Source organism: Urocitellus parryii, chromosome 5 (genome assembly GCF_045843805.1).
Source record: "Urocitellus parryii isolate mUroPar1 chromosome 5, mUroPar1.hap1, whole genome shotgun sequence".
In the NCBI taxonomy this organism is placed as follows: Eukaryota; Metazoa; Chordata; class Mammalia; order Rodentia; family Sciuridae; genus Urocitellus; species Urocitellus parryii.
The window spans coordinates 15,181,312-15,203,072 of NC_135535.1; the positions used below are offsets into that span (position 1 = coordinate 15,181,312).

The 21,761-nt window shown below is 35.3% G+C and overlaps 1 protein-coding gene across 6 annotated transcripts in view; it reads right to left on the minus strand.

Annotated features, from left to right (window-relative positions):
* Positions 1–21,761, minus strand: part of Ric8b (RIC8 guanine nucleotide exchange factor B) — a 107,389-nt gene that overhangs the window by 41,083 nt on the left and 44,545 nt on the right. For all 6 annotated transcript variants that reach the window (XR_003301574.2, XM_026397106.2, XM_026397143.2 and 3 more), the window contains exons 4-6: positions 18,346–18,440; positions 6,380–6,608; positions 5,550–5,645 (exon numbers count right to left, since the gene is read on the minus strand). Coding sequence is in view for 5 of the 6 variants with exons in the window: in XM_026397106.2 (XP_026252891.1) it covers positions 5,550–5,645; positions 6,380–6,608; positions 18,346–18,440 (420 nt within the window). In the remaining variant the exon portion in view is untranslated. The remainder of the gene's footprint in view (positions 1–5,549; positions 5,646–6,379; positions 6,609–18,345; positions 18,441–21,761) is intronic.

The following is a 21,761-nucleotide window of genomic DNA, read 5'->3' on the forward strand; positions in this document are numbered from 1 at the left end:
TGGTCATAATAACTAGAGTTTCATTTATACTATTATCAAGGGTAATCAGCTATTATATATATTTTTTCTCTTGGTCTTGGTGTGTAGCTCTGCTATTGAGCTACCACATCCAATCATTTGGTACTTTTTAAGTTTTGCTTTCTTGATCATCATAGTCAGTAGGCACCCTCCTCAGAAGCAAGCTGAGTTCTGTATATGCTTTGTGCTATGGTTTGGGCATGATTTGAATGCAAACCCCAAGCTCCATCTTAGTCCCTAGTGTGGTAGTGCTGAGAGAATGGTGATACCTCTACGTGGTAGGGCCTACAGGGAGGTCCTTAGGCCACTGGGGAACTGCGCTTAGAAAGGATTAAGGTCAGTTCTGTGGGACTCTGAAGCTCTTGTGAGAGCAAGCTGTTGTTAAGAACAAACTTGACTTATTTATTCTTTGGCTTTCTGTTTTAAAATGTGATTTATGCTTCCTGCATATGCGTCTGCCACAGTGCCTTGTGGCTCTCATCAGAGTTGAACCAATGCCAGTGGTTTGTCCTTAAATCTCTAGTGCTAAATAAACCAGTTTTCTTCATAATGTTAGCCTGCCTCAGGTATTTCATTACAGTAATGAAAAACAGACTAATATAGAAAATTGGTACCAAAGTGCCATTGCTACTATAACTATACCTGAAAATGTGGAGGCAGCTTTAGAATTGGGAGATGAGTAGAGAATGGAAGAGTTTGGAGGAGCAGTTTTTTTAAAAAGCCTCAAGCTGGGCATGGTGGCACATGCCCTGTAATCCCAGTGGCTTAGGAGGCTGAGGCAGGGGCATCACCAGCCTCAGCAATTTTAGGAGACCCTAAGCAACTTAGTGAGACTCTGTCTCAAAATAAAACATAAAAAGGGCTGGGGATGTAGCTCAGTAGTTAAGACAGCTGGAATGAAAAAAAAAAATGCCTAGCATGCTCTAAGCATATAGTTATGGGAGATTCTATTCTAATAAGGGCTCAGAAGACTATGGAACTAGTTTTGGGTGAAAATGAGGATCTGAATAGAAACTGGAAATAGGGTCATTATTGTTACACCACTGCAAAGAATTTGTATTGCATCCATGCCTCAAGACTTAGGGAAAGCTGAAATTAATAATGATGGACTAGAAATTTCAAAACAACAAAGCATTCAGGCTGTGACATGGGAATTACTGGCTGTTTTTAGTCAGATTCATGGCAAGAGCTGGGAGCAAAAGGAAACAGAATAGAAAGATTTAGAGAATTCACACTCTGGCAAAGGAAGGAGCAAAGAAAAAGAGTGTAAAGGTATAGCCAAGGAGGACCAGGCAAAGGGAATGTTTGCTAAAAAGTTTAGCAGGAGGAATGTTAACTATCAGGACAACTGAAAAAGGCTTTGAGGGCATTTCACAAATCTTCTAGGCCACCTATCCTGTCCCAGGCCAGGCACAGCTTTTTGGCTTCTACATAGTACTGGCTCTGCAGACATGAAGAATTACAGAATCAAGGTGGCTTTCACTGAGATTTCAAAGGAAGGCCAGGGAAGCCAAGCAGAAATATGCTACAGGGTCAGAGCCCTTTCAAGGAGCACCTAATGGAGTGATGCATAGTAGATATAGTAGATATGTGGGAGTAAAACCAAGGTAAGGATCCTAGACAGACAAGAGTGACTAGCAACATGTCATACCCATCCAGGACCCACATTAGTATGCAGTCCTATAAGGCTGTGACCAGCAAAGTTGTAGGGGTGGGAATGTTCAGGTCTTGGGGACCAACCCCTTGGGTCTGCCCTGCTGGTTTCTGGTCTTGTTTTGGGGCAATTCACCCTTTGTATTGGCCTATTCTTTCCTTTTGGAATGGGAAGGTATATCCCATTGTATATAATGGCCTCCCACCATTGTATGCTGGAAAGAGATAACTTATTTTGATATTCTAGGCTCACAGCTAGAAAATGAGCTCACTTTGAGTCTTAGATAAAACTCTGTTCTTTTGAATTAATGCTAGAATAAGTTAAAACTCTGGGACTATTGCGGAAGGAAAAGTTGTATTTTGCATTGAACATTGAGATACAGGGGTAGAATGCAATGGTCTTGATATGGTTTGAGTATATCCTCCAAGTTTTCATATGAGTCATTAAGAGGGTGGAAACTTAATCCCATTATGGTGATTAGAGCTGGCACCTTTGAGAAGTGATTAGGATTAGACAAGATCATGAGGGTAGAGCCTTCACAACTGAATATTGGTGGCTTTACAAGAAGATGTGGGGGAGAGACATGAGAAGAGACAAACAAAGATAGTGCTCTATCTTCTCCAAGTGATGTCCTACATCTCCTTATTCTGCTAGCAAGAAGGCCATTGCCAGATATAGTCCCTCAACCTTGAACCTGCAGAACCATGAGCCAAAATAGTAAAGCAATTTTCTTTATATAGTTGTCTGCCTTAGATATTTTGTTATAGTAATGAAAAACAGATTAATATACTTTGTGTCTTTACCTTTTTACCTGTTATATTTCACCTGCTTTCCTATATTGTAGTGTTTCTTGAGGACAGAAGTAGGCCACATGAGCTTTTGTATCTACATTATACATGGCTCAAGACTTCCTATACAGAAGCTTAGATGATTATTTATGTGTTTATAGCTTTCTTTTCTTTCAATGGAATGTGAATTCCTTAAACATACAGTCCCAACTTTCTAATTTCTCTTCATCAGCACTATGTATTAGTATTTACTAAATCTTATCATAAATATAGACAGACAAAATAAACCTGATTCATTTATTAGGGGAAATTCTATGAATAAATGAATAATGAGGTGATTGGTAGCACCATATATTGAAATGTGGAATGAAGGGGAAGACTAGGTTAGGGACATAGGAAATCATATAAAGTTTGGGACATGTTAAACTTAAGTTAACTGCTACATATTCAATGGGAGGAGATGAGTGGGCAGTTCAGTTCAATATGTAAGTCTGGGGCTTAGGAAAAGATGACAGCTAGGAGAAAAACTTGGGAGTCATCAGCACACTCCCAATCAAAACTCCTGAATAAGATCACCAGGAAAGTAGAGATGAGACAAGGCAGTATTGCCTTGGGGCACTCAAACATTTACAGTTGGGATGAGAAGCATCAAAGAAGAGGTTCTCTACTTTATCTAGAAACCACATAAAGAAAGAATTACAAGGAGGAGGGAATACTTAGACCAAATGCTATTGGATAATAAAAAGAAAAGACTTGAGAACTATTAGTTTGGCAATATTGGGTTGCTGACTTTGATAAACACCTTTGTATTGGAGTAGAAAGCATGAAAGCCTAATTAAAGAGGGTCCAGGAGAGAGTCAAAGGTTAACTACAAAGAATATAAATGAGGAATATAGAAACTCTTTAGGAACACTGCATAAAGACAAGCAGAGAAATGGGAAGACACAGAGAAGTAGGATTAATATAAAGTTTTTTTGTTGTTGTTGTTTTAAGAGGGAAGATGTGTTTGGATGCTGGCAGAAATAATCTAGTACATTAAAAAAAAGTTGAATATAAGAAGAGAGAAAAAGAATAAGTATAGAACAAAGCTCATCAGGTAAAAGGGAAATGGATCCAGAACAGATGCTGGCCACAGACAGTAGTGGGGATAATTCAAAGACTGAGAGAGGAAGAGGCAAAGTATTAACGCTAAAAATACGACAGACAGTAGATGCAATGGTGAAAAATGAAGTTTTGTCAATTTCTTATGGAAACAGAAAGTAAGGTCAACAAATGAGAGTGTGGAGAGAATAGATGGTAGAGATTTAAGAAAAGGAGTTATATATAAAATAATTATCCTGGAATGTTCTGGTGAGCCACTTAGGGCCAGACTAATCCATATGGTTACATTGCTTTACCCTATTTAAGTGCTCAGTGGAAGCCCAGAGTAAATAGAAGACTGCATTTAACCTGTTTGTTGGATTTTTGCAGGTAAGTATGACTTGAAAAGAAATGAGAAATACTAGTTAAAGATGTATGGAAAGGGGCTAAGGTTGTGGCTCAGTGGCTTGCCTAGCACGTGCAAGGCCCTGGGTTCGATCCTCAGCACCACATAAAAATAAATAAAATAAAGGTATTGTATCTAACTACAACTAAAAAATAATTTTTAAAAATGTATGGAAAATAGAGATTGTAGTAAACAACTACAGGTGAGATCCAGCCTGGGTAAGAAAAAAAATATAAGAGGTAAGTGATGGAGTAAAACGAATGATAGACTGCCACTCCTCTTGGGATTGACAGAACGCTGAATTGAAGCACCAAGAGGAGGTGCTGGAAACTGGGATTTTAGAGGTCAGTTTTAGTTACTGTTAGAAGCAAAGACTTAGAATTTAAACTATAATCAAAAAGTTTAAAAGTCATCTTTGATTATTTTTTCTTTCTTTCTCAATACATATCCTGATCTATCAGCACATTATACGAGTTCTACTTTCAAAACATATCCCAACATATGGACTCACTGCTTTCACCCCATGCCAACCTGTCACCATCAGTTCTCTTCTGGGCTGGTCTCCTGGTTCCAATAAGGTCTACTCTACAGTCTACCCTAGCCAGAGCAATCTTAAAATATAAATGAGATCACTTCACTTCTCCTCTCAAAATACTCATGTTATCTCATCTCACTTAGAATCAAAAGTCCTTATAACCGGTGTTATCTGGCACTTAGTTTACCTCTTACTTGATGTACCACTCTCTCCTTTGTGTATTTTTGCTTAATCAAACAGGCTGCCTTGTTTTTCCTTAAGCATACCAAAGTATCCTTTTTTTTCCTTTTAAAATATTTTTTTAGTTGTAGATGGACACAATATCTTTATTTTACATATGTTTGCATGTATGTGGTGCTAAGAATCGAACCCAGTGCCTCATGCATGCGAGGCAAGCCCTCAACCACTGAGCTACAACCCCAATCCCCCAAAGCATCCTCTTATCTCAGGGACTTGGAACTTGTTCTCTCTAGTAGATTCCTTTTCCAGACATTCTCAGAGACATTTTTCTTACTTATTCAACTTTCTGCTCAAAAGTTATCTCCTCACAAAGGCTCTCCCTTCTCCCCTTAAATATTCCCTTTCTCTTCCCCTGCTATAAAACTTTCTGCAGAACACTTATCATTTCCTGTTAGTACATTATATATTTATCTACTTTTTATCCCCCACAGTAAGGTAAACTCTACAAAGGTCAGGGTTAGACAGATTTCATCTGTTGTCCATTACTCGGAACAATGCTTATAAAACAACACATAAATCTCAATAAACATTTGTTGGATAAATGAATGAATGACTCAAAAAATTATACAAGATCACTTGTTTTTAACTTTTTTGGCAGTACTGGGGCTCAAACCCATGGTTCTGCACATACTAGGCAAGTGCTCTACCACAGAGCTATATCCCCAGCAAGATCACTTATTTCCTGATTGGAAGAATCCAAAGATTAAAACCAACTTTTCTGATTTTCTGAAAATCATTATGTGACAATTCATTAGTTTTGTGTTAAAAAAAAAGAAAAACATATACAGTAAGATTAACTTTAAGATGTATTATGCATTAAGCAGTTACCTGATCTTTGAGAAATTTTCTGATGTTTCGATGGGCTCGGGAACATTCTGTTAATAAGCTGAGAACTGGAGTTAGACCCTCTCTATAGCTGCTTCCCTACAAAGAAAACCATACATGCTCTATTAGTTTAGTTTCTGAAAGTATTCTTTTCCTCCATGTAACGAGCATATGAATCACTTTCTTTGGTGGTGGGGAGCAGGATACATTAGTTTTTTCCTAACAATATTTCCATTTTTTTCCCCCAGTTATCTTCATGTTTATTGACTGGTTTTATCCTTCCTTGATTTTCCTATATTTTCTAGGGTTTCCCCAGCTCAAGCTATGTGCTTAAATGAAACAAAGGTTATGGTGACCTACCTATGCTCCCCTGCTGCCTTTTAACATAATTACTTGATAAACTGAGTGGCAGATCAGAGAAAATAAACAGTTCACACGTAGAAAATTGGAAAAAAATTTTAAAAAAAATGTCTTTTAAAGGCATTACAGAAAATATCATCAAGTTTTTTGATGGGATGATTTTTACTTTTGAGACTTTCAAAGTACCTACATGAAGGAGTAATTATTTTTACCTTTATTTTCAGGCAATAGTTACAAATTTGGTAAACATGTTGCAAAAACAAATATTCAGCATTAAACAAATAAATTCATTACTTTTCAGTAATTCATCCTATATTACAATAAAATGCTTTCTAAAGTAGAATTAAGCAACATGTCAGCTATATAAAAAAAGCTTAGATTTAAAAATCATGCTCTGTGGTCTGTTTGTATGTAGGGCACATTTACATACTTTAGAAGCATCTTCTCAAAGGCTTCCACTCTGTCAGCCTTACCTTGTCTATTCTCTTCTCCATAAAATTGAGTAAAACATGAATGGCTTCCATATTCATACCATTGTATTCCATGGTATTGTTTTTCAAAACTGTTTCTTTCTCAGCTGTTTTATCACTGGGCAGTTCATCTAAAGTCGTTGCCTCTTGGGCTGTTTCTTCATGGGTTAATGGACAAATGAGAACATCCAAACAAGAGACCGGAACATTGCTTAAAAGGTTGACTGCATTGCTGAAAAGCAATTTAAAAATACAATATTTTAACTTGATTGAACACTCATTTACAATGCAAACATAATAATAATAAGTTCAGAAGTGACTTTCAGAAGTCAGTTAAAATTTTTCTTTTTCAAAATAAGCCATTAATATTACTTGGACCTTACTAAAAGAAAATAAAAACTGTCTCAAATACTACATTTGACAAAATTAGGAAGAACAGATGTAAAATGGATAGACAAAAATCAAATTATGTCAGGTCACTTTCTGAAATGCTACAATAGGATTAAGTGAGCTTTAATGCCAGCCCTTTAATTTTATCATGACAACAATGCTAGCTTTGCATTTTCTTGGGGAGGGGGCAGTTTTAAATCCTTTTGTGCATCTACTGGTGTTTTATTTCTTTTTAATTTAATTAATTTATTTTTTGGTACCAGGAATTGAACTCAGGTGTGCTTAACCGCTGAGCCACACCCCCAGTTCTTTTATACATTTTATTTAGAAACAGGGTCTCACTGAGTTGCTTTAGCACCTCACTAAGTTGTTGAGGCTGGCTTTGAACTCAAGATCCTCCTGCCTCAGCCTCCTGAGCTGTTGGGATTACAGGTATGTGCCACCACACCCGCTTCCACTAGTGTTTTATTATTCCTTAGCTTACACCATAAAGCATTCAAGAAGAAATGCATATAAGCAGCTTATCACAATAGGCTGTCAACACTGCAGTACTAAATTTTGTTCTTTCTAGATGTACAAATACAATTTTTAAGTCATCCCATTTTGTGTAAGACATTTACAGAAAAAAGGAAAATGGTGTTTCTTTTCTCTTTCATCAGAAATGATAAGATTAGAAATAGCCTCATTTCTAATCTCCATCTCCTAGGCCTTTTGATTATACATTAAGGAATACATGAGCTTGAAATGCACCAGTAGGGGGAACTCAAACCTTGTATTTTGGGCATTCCCTGAAAACCTTGTTCTGTTACTCAGTGTACAAGAGAAATGACACTAACCGTTTAAAACTTAGACATGTTCTCAATGAGCATATTTCCCTTCGGGTATTATTTCATATTTTCATCTAAAAGAAGAGGTAGTATTATATGCTAACTGGATCTTAAATGCCTGAGCCTCAGAACTTCCTGATAAACAACAATGGAAAGACAGGCATTACATTTCCTAGTGACAGAGAAGCCGATCTAAAAATAACCACATCCTGACTAAAAATAAACTCTTGCAAATGCAATTTAAAAGTCTAACCACTTGGAAACCAAGTTCAGGGCTTAAACCATCTGATACTGTCTTAATTTAGATCATCGTAGTCTAAAATTTAAATTATAGTGACACTATTAAAAAAATAGGAAAATAAAAACACCAAGGTTTTTATTTCCTTTGCCATGAATTGTGGTTCTATTCTTCCAAGAATAAATACTTCCTTTCTCTTTATGTTATAGAAAAATAAAAATTGGTAAGAAATCTGTTTGAAAATTAAATCAATGCAGAATAATGAGGAATAATGTATAGAGCATTAAAATATGAAATATGAGCAAAAAAATAATTTATCCAGTCTATAAATAAACAGTTCTTGATAAAATACAAGTTATTTGGGTGTTCTCACTAAAATCTACCCCTATTTCTATTACACAAAGTCTAATTTTGGTTATTTGTAAATAATCAAAGGTAGTTGAAATATAATGCTTTCCCCACAAACCTTCTTTTAAAAATTTTTTGCAAGCTTCTGTAGTACCTTATTTATAGTTTAAAATGGTTCATTTCTGATTTAATAAGCATCTGGAAATTGCTATTAAATACAATAAATTCACTGGGGAAAAAAAAAAGCATAGGGGGAAAAAAAAAGACTACCTAAGAGTGACTTTCTAAAACTATACAAACCATTCTGAAATGTTAGAATTTTTTTTCCCCCTAAATATAAGACAATAATCTCTGGACTCCATCAACAGTATGATTCTCTAAATCTATCAAAGACCAGACTGAAAAGTTTAAGATAGGGCATTTCATTACAAAAAAATGTTTCCCCTTTAAATTTAAACAGTTTCCAGGAATTCAGTAAATTTAAGAAACCACATGTAGGGCTGGAATCAACAAATATTTGGAGGTTTTAGGCTTTTCAAGAAAAGTTCCCATATTCTCATTTCTTATTAAACAACTGGGTTCCCAAACAACTACAAAATTAATTTTCTGGCTCACTGTGTTTGAGCTATTCTTTTTAAGTAAGGAAGGCCAGCTTTTTGAGCTCTGTCACTTCTCTGACAGTTTTATTTGTGGTAGAAGAGTGTATGAAATTCTCCAGCTACCAGGAAGTCAGTGACTATGCACAGATTTGCACAATGGTGTTTGCATTCCTACTCCAGGGGGTAGAAATACTGTGTATATTACTCTCTCCTTTTCAGCTTCCTAGAGATCATTAATCACTGGGACATGACATCCTCTGGCTCTGGCTCCCAGCCCCCTCCTGATATGCAGATTCAAAAGCAAGGTCTATTTAAGAGCTCCGTAAAGCCCAATTAAAGCTTTGTGGCAAAGGGAAGACAATCTAAAATCTAGTCCTCTATCAATCACTGAACTAACAAAATTTAACACCAAATAACAATGATGAGCATGCTAATAGCCCATGTATGTCTACAGATATTAATAAATCTTTCTGGTCAAATGGCTCTTTATTTTGTGGTTCATATCTTTTTTTCAAGGTTGGAAAGTCTATTAAAACAAATCTTAAGATCTCCAAATGACTTCCCTTTTACTTTATTAAAAAGAAGTTTTTTAAAATAATTTTTTCTTTTGTGGTAAAAGCACATAAGATCTACCCCCTCAGCAAATTTTAATTATACAAAACAGTATTGTTAACTACGGGCTCTATGTGTACAGTAGATCTCCAGAACTTATAACTGAAATTCTGTGTTCTTTGGAAGATACCTCCCCCAACTCACACCCACACCCCCACTACTGTCTTATTTGCTATAAGTATCACTATTTTAGATTCCTCATAAACATGGGATCATGAAGTGTTTGTCCTTCTGTGTCTGATTTAACTTATTATACTGACTTCTATAGCCACCTATGTTGTTGTAAATGACAGGATTTTTTTTAAGGCTGAATAATATTCTATTATATGTACATGCCCCATTTTCTTTGTTCAATCATCTGCTGATAGATATTTGTTTCTATATCCTGGTTATTGTGAATGGTGATAATGAACATGGGAGTACAGATGTCTCTTCGAGATAGTGATCTTATTTCCTTTAGCTATATACTCAAAAGTGGGATTGCTAGATCAAAAATGGTAATTCTATTCTATTTCTAATTTATTGAGGAACCTCTCTGTTTTCTATAATGTCTACACCATAATAGTAGTTTACATTGTTCCTAACAGCTTACAAAAATTCCCCATTCTACACATCCTCAGTAATCCTTGTTATTTTTTTATAACAGCCATTATAACACATGTGAGGTGCTTACTGTGCTTTTGATTTACACTTTTCTAAAGATTAGTGATGCTGACTGAACACTTTTCATTTATCTACTGGCCATTTATCTCTCTTCTTTGGAGAAATGCCTATTTAGGTCCTAGGCTTTTCCCCTAAATATTCTTCTAAGAGTTATTGTTTCAGATTTTACATTTAAGTAATTAATCAATTTTGAATGTGTATGGTGTGAGGTAAGGGTCTAGTGTATTCTTGCCATCCAGCTAAAGTACAGTTGACTGTATATGTGTGGGTTTATTTCCAGGCTTTCTATTCTGTTTCACTGATCTGTATGTCTGTTTTTATGCAAAAAAGTGTTTTGATTATTGTAGCTTTGCAATATATTATGAAATCAGATGCCTCTCACATTGTTCTTGCTCAAAGCTGCTTTGGTTATTCAGGGTCTTTTGTGATCCTCTTCCTTCTCCTCAAGGAAGAATGGAAAAGAAGAAGAAAAGCTGGAAGGCAGGCCAGCAAGTAGGCAGAAGATGACTCTGTATTCAAACTACTCTGCCCTTCTCTTCCTATGGTAAGATAGTTTATTGATGACCTTAAACCAGAGTTGTGCTGGCAAGTAGTAGATGAAGAAGCCTGGTTATGGTAGATAAAGAATGAATATAGGGTAAATCCATGGAAATAATAAGTCTAAACTGCAAAGTGGTGTGGGGCATATGCAACCATATTGGCACATAAAATGATCCACTGGAGTGCAGATTCTATTTTTTAATTTTTATCTAAAAAGGTGAAAAGAAGTTTTACTAACATTTAATAAATACACTGACATTGGTACCCAACCTGAATCATGTATCAGGTGCTCCCCATTTGTAAACATATGCATATTATCTTGAGGTAAGAGCTGAAATTTCACATCAAAGATTTGATGGAATCATGAATAGAGGATGCAAGAGGACTGACCAGGAAGAAGAGATTTCCCAGATGAGGCTGCAGATCAAGAATAAATGCACAGTGATTTCCCCACCCCCTTAAAAAGGCTTCTTTTATTCCTTAAGACAGAGAGGAGCCATAAGAAGATTTTAAGCAGACATTTGCTTTGATCTGTCAGATTACATAAAATTTACCCATAGGGCTCATTAGCTTGAGTATGCAACTGTAATGGAGGTGGTCTGTCAGATCTAGAATGAGACTGGCAGGACATGGTAATGAGGGAAAAGAAAGAGGTTGAAATGATGAACCAATGTTTAGGGACAGGAGGGGGGAAAAGTAAACCCCTTACAAGGAGCTTCTAGATAGAATAAAAAGTAATCAGCAGAGGTGTGGAAGAAGATGGAGAATAGGAAGAGTATGAGTGAGGAAGATTTCCTCTGGAATGAAGAATTCCGGACCACAGTGGGCTTGTCCATTACTTTAGTTAGCAATTATTATTTGAATAAAATTCACTGGGAAACTACTCAAAAACTACCTTGTAATATATTTCTATTGTTGTCCTGAATTGTTATTCCATTTTTCATAATATTTATATCTTATTTCCTCACTTAGTGACTATGTTCCTGCAGGGCATGCATTGTGGAGCTCTTTAGATAACTGTTATCTACAGAAAATCAGGTTAAAGAGCTGAGAACTTTAATAAAAACAACAAAACAAAATAAAACCCCCCTTCTCCTTGATCTCTCCAGAAAAAGTAAACTCCCTTTTTTCTAAACACCTATATAAGCTTGTTCATATCTGAAACAACACTCACCAAAAAAAAGTACTTATTTACTTACAAATAAGTAAGTAAATAATCAGTGATCACTAGAGAACAGACACTGCACTGAATTCATCTTTGTTGCCCTAAATCTCAAAATGGTGCCTAACAATGTTAAGTGCTCAATTAATAAATACAAACAGAAATAAAATTATTCCATTAAAAAATTTATTAAAAGTGTATCATTCATGATGATTAGAAGACAATACCATTAAGATGTCAATACTCCGAAGTATCAAATTGAATACAATCCTTATCAATATCCAAATGATATTTCTTTGCAGAAATAGAAAACTCATCTTTAAATTTATATGGAATCAAGGGTCTGCAAATAGCCAAAACTGATTTGAAGGAAAAAAAGAAAAAGGAAAAGAAAAAAGCTGATTTAAAACTCAACAAAGCTAGGGATGGGTACAGCACTTGCCTAGCACATTAGGTAGTGGGTTTGATCCTCCGCACCACATAAAAAAATTGAACAAAATTATAAAAACTAACTTTAAAAAACAAACAAACAAAAAAACAAAGCTATAGTAATTAGAACAATGTGGTACTGGCCCAAAGGCAGACAGACCAATGGAACAGAATGGATCCCAGAAATAAACCCTTACATATATAGTCAAATGATTTTTGTCAATGGTGCCAAGACCATTCAACAGGGAAAGCACCGTCTTTTCAACAAATGGTGGCTAGAAAAACCAGATATCCACATGCAAAAGAATGAAGCTGGGAGCTGGGACTGTAGTAGCTCAGCGGTAGAGTGCTCTCCTAGATGTGTGAGGCACTGGGTTCAATTATCAGCACCACAAATAAATAAATAAAATAAAGTCCAATGACAACCAAAAAAACAAAACAAAAAAAAAAAAAGAATGAAGCTGGACTCTCACCTACTGGATTAGGCAATAATTTCTTAGACATGACACCAAATACACAGGCAACAAAAGGAACAGTGGCACGTGCCTATTATTCCCGCTACTGGGGAGCCTGCAGCAGGAATAGTTCCAAAACTAGCCTCAGCAACTTAAGTGGTGAGACCTTGTGTCAAAACTAGAGGGGGCAGGGGAAACAGGGGAAGGAGGGAGGTGTAACTCAGTGGCAGAGCACCCTGGGTTCAATTCCCAGTACCACAAAAAGACAATAACAACAGAGTAACAAGGCAATAGACCCAATGAGAGGAAATGTTTGCATATTATATATAAGACAATACACAGAGAACTCCTAAACTCATAATAAAATGAACAATGTGATTTAAACCAGGCTCAGTGGGACACACCTTTAATCCCAGCAACTCAGGAGACTGAGGCAGGAGGATCACAAGTTCAATGCCAGCCTGAGCAATTTTACGAAACCTATCTCAAAAATAAAAAGGGGCTGGGAGTACAACTCAGTGGTAGAGCAAACCTGGTATAAATCCCCTGTACCACAAAAAAATTCAAAAATGGGCAAAGTTTTTGAATAGACATTTCTCCGAATAAGAGACATAAATGGCTAATAAGCACATAAAAAGATGTTCAATATCACCAATCATTAGGAAAATAAAAATCAAAACCATAATGAGATAACACCTCACACCCATTAGTTTAGCTACTGTAACAAAACAAAATAAATAAAATTGTTGGCAAGGATGTAGAGAAACTGGAATCCTTGCACACTGTTGAGAGATTGCAAAATGGGATAGCATCTGTGAAAAAATAGTATGTTGGTTCCTCAAAAAATTAAAAACAGGCTTTGGAGATATAGTTCAGCAGTAGAACACTCACTAGCATGCATAAGGCCCTGGGTTTGATCCCTAACACCACATTAAAAAAAAAAAAAAAAAAGAAAAGAAACGAAACGAAAAACAAACAAAACTCCCTAAATTAAAAATAGTCTTAATTACCATAGCAATTCCACTTCTAGGTATAAACCACACAAAAGAAATTCACACAGACTGGGGACATAGCTCAATGCTATCTAGCATGCACAAAGCTCTGAGTTCAGCACACACAAAAAGAAATGAACACAGGATCTTGAAGGAATATGTGTATACCCATGTTCATAGCAGCATTAGTAACAACAGCTAAAATGTAGAAGCAACCCAAGCATATATACCTACAATGTGGTATATATCTATAATGTTATCCAGCCTTAAAAAGAAAGAAAATGCAGCCTTTTGTTACAACATTAATGAACCTTGAGGGCATTATTCTAAGTGAAAAAAGTCAGCCACCAAAAGACAAATCTTGTATGAGTTTACACTTGAGCAACCAAAGCCACAAAGACCAAAGTTAAATAGTGGTTACTAGGAGCTAAGGAGAGGGAGGAATGAGAAGTTACTGTTTAATGGGTACAGTTTCAGTTTTACAAGATGAAGAGTTGTAGAAGTGAATGGTGGTGATGGTTGCACAACACTGTATTTAACATTGCTGAACTATATGCTTAATCATTGTTAAAGATGGCAAATTTTATAAGTGTAAAACACAATATTAAAAATTGGAGGGGGAAAGTGTGTCACGTGTAAGACATAATGTTTAGCATTGCAATGAGAAGTCAGGAGCTGAACTGTCCCATTGGTATGTGAGACAAAATGAATTAATTTAAACAAAGAACAAGGAAAAAAAAAAAAAACCAAAAAGCTTTGTAGATGTACTCAAGTGACTAAAAGAAACTAAAATGAAAGCCCAAAATAAATTAAATAAGTTAAATCTCCTTATCAATGTATAGGACACTCCCTGCTTCCCTCTTGTCTCCAAAATAAAACAAATCCACATCCCACGCAACTTTTGGGGGCTAAGTTTATGCATAAGCTTATTGATTATGGACAGGAGTGCTGAAAATATTTTCAGACAAACAGTAGAGATGAAACAGAATTAGGATGCCTTTTTATGTATCAAAAAAGGTGGATAATATCACCAACGTTCTTGTTACCATAAGCATAGACAAAAGGGAATGAAATGGAACAAACAGAAAAACTAACTAAAATGTTGATTAGTGGAAATGAAGGTCAAGGTCTGCTGTTTTTGTGAGCTCTCATTTTATCTCTATGCTCATGTCCTTTTGATTAATCTGAAAACAAAAACAAAAACAAAAACAAAACAAAACAACAACAACAAAAACCCAGCCAGAAAAAGTTGCCGGGCTTTTCAGTCACTCTTCTGCATCACCTTTATAGGCTTTGGACATGCTGTGTCACTGAACATATCTGACTTCAGAAAAATACTCAAAATAATGGAAAATGAATTTCTTTACGATTACAGGATAAACATACAAATATGTTCTAAATAAAAGGTCAAGATCCAAAAACTATTTTATTTTTATCATTTTTCAAAGAAACAACTTTAAAAAAATTAGAACTGAGTATTAGATCTAAGAGTCAATAATCTTACTTTAATAACAGTAAAAAAAGTAATGTGGCGGCAGCAGCTCCTGTTTACTAAGAGCTTATTCAGCACTGGGGACAGGGTGCTTTATGAACTTCTCATTTAATCATCATCATAATCCTACGGGTTTGATAATGCACAACCATAAACGAGTCTATCTAGGATTACTCATACATTTTTCTTTGAAACAAAGTATTTTACACACACACACACACTCTTAGAAAAATAACTAATGAATGGGGGGAGGAGAATGGGAGATGACTTTGAAACATCCTTATTTTTTAAAAATTAAGCATTACATATGTATACTTCGCATGCATGTGCATACAAACACACAAATTATTTTCAGAGTTGCTACAGAGAGCAGATTTTAATAGATTTATAATTCTAGTAAGTTCCTAAAATAGCTCTTGTGGTTGATGCAGTTTTCTCTGTATTTAAGTGGATTAGCCTAAAGTCATTACTGCTCAAAATAATACTAATCACTTTAATTCTAATTAAAGGGACATGTAGGACCATTATAGACAAAGAGCTAAGTCAGCAGCAACCTCAATTTTCCAGGAAAGCCTTTGAGAAATATTCATAATCTTGTCTGTGGCTCTTATTTTACAGTGAAGTCTAGATTTTTATCAAAGCAACTTTTAAAATAAAGGCATGTTTAAAGAAAAAAAGAAACATCACAAAGAAAAAAAAGTAGTCTTTTAAAAAAATTTGATTTTAGTGGATGGGGGTGTAGCTGAGGGCTGAAGTGCTTACCTAACATGTTCAAGGCCCTGGGTTTGATCCCCAGAACTGTAAAAACCAATATTTGATTAAAAAAATTATGAAATTATGTTCTTTTGATAAACATTGTGCTGTTATTAGATATTAAATTCATTCTACAGAGAAATCTTTACCAATATATTTTTAACTAGCATAACAATTAGTATCAAAATTCTTTCCCCTCATATCCTTAACTTATATCTGATTCCCCCCCCCAAAAAAAGAAAGTCCATTTACTTGAGTTTATGTCAATTTTCTTTTATTATTAGTGTTTACAGTTTAGATTTCTAGTGTCTCTGAAGTATGAAAAAATTACAGTGGGTGAAAATGGTTTATAAAAATATTTTTAGGATATGATTTATTGCAGTTAACCTGATTATTTATTTGTTTAATTTTTCTGGTACTGGGGATTGAAGCAAGGGGTGCTTTTTCCACTGAGCCACATTCCCAGCCTTATTTTATTTTATTTTATTTTATTTGAGACAGGGTCTCACTTAAGTTACTTAGGGTCTCTATAAGTTTCTGAGGCTGACCTCAAATTTAAGATTCTCTACCTCAGCCTCCTGAGTCACTGGGATTACAGATGTGTGCCACCACACCCAACAACCTGATTAATTTTTAAGGGCACAGTTTTAAGAAAGTTGAAAGAATGATCTATAGCTGCAGAAAAAAGAATATGCTTTTTTTTTCAAATATTTATTTTTTAGTTATAGTTGGGCACAATACCTTTATTTCCAACTACAATAAATTATTATTTATTTTTATGTGGTGCTGAGGATCGAACCCAGGGTACCGTAAGTACAAGGCAAGCACTCTACCGCTGAGTCAAAAACCCTAGTCCAAGAATATGCTTTTTAATCATGAAAAAAACAATATTTTGAAAGCTCATAGAGAAGAGACTAAAGATAACATACCTACAAACTCAGTTCAATGTTAAACAATATACCTGCCAAACGTAACTAAAATAATATAAATTTGACTGAAAAATAACAAGGGTATGTTTTATTTGTATTCTGGTTGTTTCTATGCAGTTTTTAATTGAGCCATATTTTGAAAAATGGAACTTTAAGTGCTTAAAAAGTAGAAAATAAAATTTTAAGTGCTCAAAAGAGGAACCCATGTTAATTTCTTCATGAATCAGTTAATACCAAAGTTGTTTCTTTGAAAACCTGAATATATCTTTATTACTTAAATTACTATTTGTAAAAAAAGTATATATTAAAAAATGAATACCATTCATATTCTTATAAAGTACAAATAGTCTTATGATAAAGTATGAAGTCCTGTAGCTACAAATTTGATCTCGAATAGAAAGTAAGAAAACTAGAAAATGCATTAATTCTGACTTAAGTTTTTCTCAGAGAAAATACACGCATATATATGTATTTTTTCCCAGTGCTAGAGATGGAACACAGGCCTTGTACATGCTAGGAAAGTACTTTATCTCTGAGCTATATCACCAGCCCCAGAGAATAATAAATTTTAACATCAGCCTATTAATTTTCTAACAGATAAGCCACAAAATTTTTAACTATTTTAATATATTTTAATACTAGACATTGTGACCCTATTTTTATAAATTATTTTAAAAATTATCAATGCTTAAGTATATGTCATTTTAAGAGAAATGTTCTTGAAATGAAATTAATACAAGTATTACTCGAGTGTTGTAATTAAAAGCCAGGGTTAAATCCTAGCTCTTTCACTTATTAGGACTGCCATCTTGGAGAAATTAATTGCTTGATCTCTCTATGCTTCAGTTTCCTCATTTATTGAAATGTGAAGATAGTAGTTCCTCACTCATAAGGTTGGTATGATGATTAAAAGTAGTTAATTGGGCTGGGGATGTGGCTCAAGCAGTAGCGCACTGGTCTGGCATGTGCGGGGCGCTAAGTTTGATCCTCAGCACCACATAAAAATAAAATAAAGATGTTCTGTCCACCAAAAGCTAAAAAATAAATATTAAAAAATTCTCTCTCTCTCTCTCTCTCAAAAAAAAAAAAAAAGTAGTTAATCTTGTGTGTGTGCACGGGCACATGCGCAGTGATTGGGGACCAAACCTAGGATCTGACACATGCTAGGTAAGTGCTCTACCACTGATCTACATCATGATCCTAGAAGTTAATCTTAAACAGCACTCAGAACAATGCCATACAAAAAAAGTATTCAATAACCTGTATGATATGATTATTACTGGTTGTTCTGGGGCTTATGATGGAATACAACAAAATGTCAAATTCTCTTCTCTTGTTGGATTTTAACATAATGAAGTCAAAGAAGACAGAATGAAAATTTCTCATCAGGAAGTTGTTACAATTTCTGACCTACCAGTAACCTGATTTACTATAACATTTCCATTTTCTTGTGCTTATAATGATTGAAATGAAATGCATTAAAAAAAAAACAAGATCTAATGATACCCTTCACTGAGATATCAATACAAAGGTTACCCACCTGTGCAACTCTTCTGTTTTGTCTTCAGTTGGACCTACGATTAGTAAACAGTGGCGAAGGACAGCTGCCATGACACGGAATTGATGAGAGTCACTCTATGGTCAAAAAAGAAAAGGAGAGGAAAAATTGGGAGATGAATGCCTTAAGGAAAAAGTCCAGTACATTACTATAATACCTGTTCCTCCAAACCTTCTTACACTATACAGGGAGACAGCAGGATACTCTAGAAAGAATTCCCAAGGCACTACTAAGTAAATAGTCACTATCTTATTTCAGCAACTCCAACCACTTCCAGCAATGGCTGACACCAGTGAGTTTCTGATCTAGCCACTCTGTTTTACCTTTGATGAAGATTCAATTCTACTCATTTTGTTTTATTTTTCCATTTTCAGAAAGTCAAGATTCTTTCATTCTCTGGTGAACTGCTCCAATTCACTAATCATTATCAAAGTTCAAATTGGAATAGTTATTTTGAGTTGGTTGTATATCCTTAATAAAAAATGTCTGCTCTCTTAACTTTCAAAAATAGTTCATCAACTTCATTTTGATCAATCCTCTTAATCTCCCAGTTCCTACAAAACTACCAGAAAGTGAGTCAAAAAAAAAGTGATCTGAGTTTATCTCCTCCTACTTTGCCAAAAACACCCGTTGGCAATGGTATTAAAGAAACAATCATCTGCATCAAGGTCCTATCTCTTAAGAAATTAATATGACACAAGAAATTAGAGATAATTAAGTTAGAGATCCTGGATATGCGATACTTCAGAAAGCTCTAGACACTTGAAATACTGTTAAAATTTTCAAAAATTTCTTAGCATATACCTGATTTCAAGTCCATGTAAAGTGAAGTATATCTCACTCACACACACACACACACACACACACACACACTATATACATACATATACAAACACATACACACACGCCCTTTAAGGGAGATGTCTCTCATAGCATACAGGGTAAACTTTCATTACTTATGTGGGTGATAATATTTTTAAAACATGTACATTTATAAGAGATGAAGGTATTAATGGAAAAAGTACTGGATGTGGAGTTAGAAGCCTACGTTATGACCTAAAACAATTCATACAGCTTCCTGAACCTTGGTTTTCCCACATGCATCTCCACAAACACAAGGCTCTTAGGATTAAGTTAAAGAAAATGCCATGCATAAAAATGCTTTAAAACTTTCAATAAAATATGTGAGGGTGTGGGGGAAGAAGTCAAAGAGTGAGACTGTGAAGTGATAAACAACTGTGTGGGTAGGAAGAGAGGGAAAAGAGAAAGAGGGACCAGTGGAATGCCAGAGGCACTGAGACTGCAGGGTTCATCATCCATCCCCAAATGCTTGGGTGAAAATTCTCTCATATGTAAATATACTTTCACTTACCACAAATTACATGAGGTATATTAAAACCCATGCCAAACTCAACTATTACTTAACTCTTGATAAGGTCACATTTTCCTTGATTTTGAAAATTAACTGGGGGATCTACTTCCTTTTGTTCTATATATAACACTCTTTCTCTTCTCATGCGGATGGTGACAAGCCTCCTGCAAAAGTATCTATTGTGGTCTGTTATTTGTAACTGCAAACCCAAATCCTACTTTCCATTGCATCTCCTCCTTTTCTAGTTTTTAATAACACCTATTCCCAAGTTATACTTTCTGTCTGCAATGCTCTCTTTTACCCTACATTTACTAAGTTCTCTCCATTCTCTACTCAAAACAACTTCTGAAATGACTGGATTACTTGCCTCTGCTCTTTACATAGCTGATTGTTTTTCATCCTCCAGATCTCAGCTAAAACATCTTCTTAGAGAAGCCCCTTCTCTGATCACTGATCTAAGCATATTCCTTCATGATTCTCTATCTTAAAGATTTCTTTTTATGAAACCATAATTTGTGACTTTACATTTGTTTACTTACTCATATATCTTTGTTTTCTCCACTAATCTATTACCCTCATAAAGATGAGGGCACTGCTTTAATAGGTGATCAACAGTTTTGGTTTTTTATAAATATTTTTTTTAGTTGTTGATGGACCTTTATTTTATTCATTTATGTATATGCGGTGCTGAGAATCAAACCCAGTGCCTCACACATGTGAGGCAAGTGCTCTACCACTGAGCCCTAGCCCCAGCCCATGGTCAACAGGTTTTAATGTAAATGTTGTATAATATGAATAAGCAGAAAAATGCCCAAATTATAAGTGTGTGGCTAGATAACTTCTCACAAAATGAGCACATCAATAAAAACATCATGCAAGGCCAAGATTAAGAGCCCCAAATTCTCCTCACACTCCCTCCAATGACAGCCTTCTGCTCCTGAAAAGTAATCCTAACTTCTAATATCACAGGTTAGTGTTGTCACTGAACTTTACATGAATGGACCCATAAAGTATAGACCCTCTTGCCAGTGACTGTGAGATTCACCCATGTTGAATGTAGTTAGTTTTTTTTCTTTTCCACTGCTTGGGAGCAGCGCTATACAAAGTGTGGTGCTGGTCCACACCCTGTTTGTCACTCATCTTCAAAGTCATGAGTACAGAAGGTATCACAGGAACATTTATAAACTTTTCGAGCATTTGGACATTGTATGTAATACTGGATCATACAAGACTTTCATTCTGACAGCTAGGGAAAAAAATCTTGTCCCTCCACCACAGATGGGTTAAGAAAGCACTGCTATACCGTGTTCTAGTGTATAAATGTATTATCATTAACTTATCTATCCTACTCTTTAAAAAAAATATTTTTAGTTGTAGATTGACAATACCTTTATTTTGTTTATTTAGTGTTTTTTTTTTTTTTTTTTTTTAATGTGGTGCTGGGGATTGAACCCAGTGCCTCATGCATGCTAGGCAAGAGTTCTACTACTGAGCTACAGCCTCAGCTCCATCCTACTCTTGATGACACTTGAATTGTTGAATGTTTGGGGGGTATTCTAACAAGTGCTGCAATAAACATGCTTTTTTTTTTTTTTTTAAAAGAGAGAGTGAGAGAGGAGGGAGGGAGAGAGAGAGAGAGAGAGAATTTTTAATATTTATTTTTTAGTTCTCGGCAGACACAACATCTTTGTTGGTATGTGGTGCTGAGGATCGAACCCGGGCCGCACGCATGCCAGGGTAGCGCGCTACCGCTTGAGCCACATCCCCAGCCCCAATAAACATGCTTTTTACATGTCATCTGGAATGCACGTGTATACTCCAGGAAAAGGGATACTGAGTCACAGGGAACACACATACATCAAGCTTTACAAGGTACTGTCAGTGTTTTAACCTATACTTATAATAGTTTCTTTATAATTTCATTGATACTGAATATTGTCAGCTTTTTAAACTTTAGTTTATGTAGGATATGTAGGTTATTTTTTGTTTTAATTTGCATTTTCATGATGACTAATAAAACTGAACA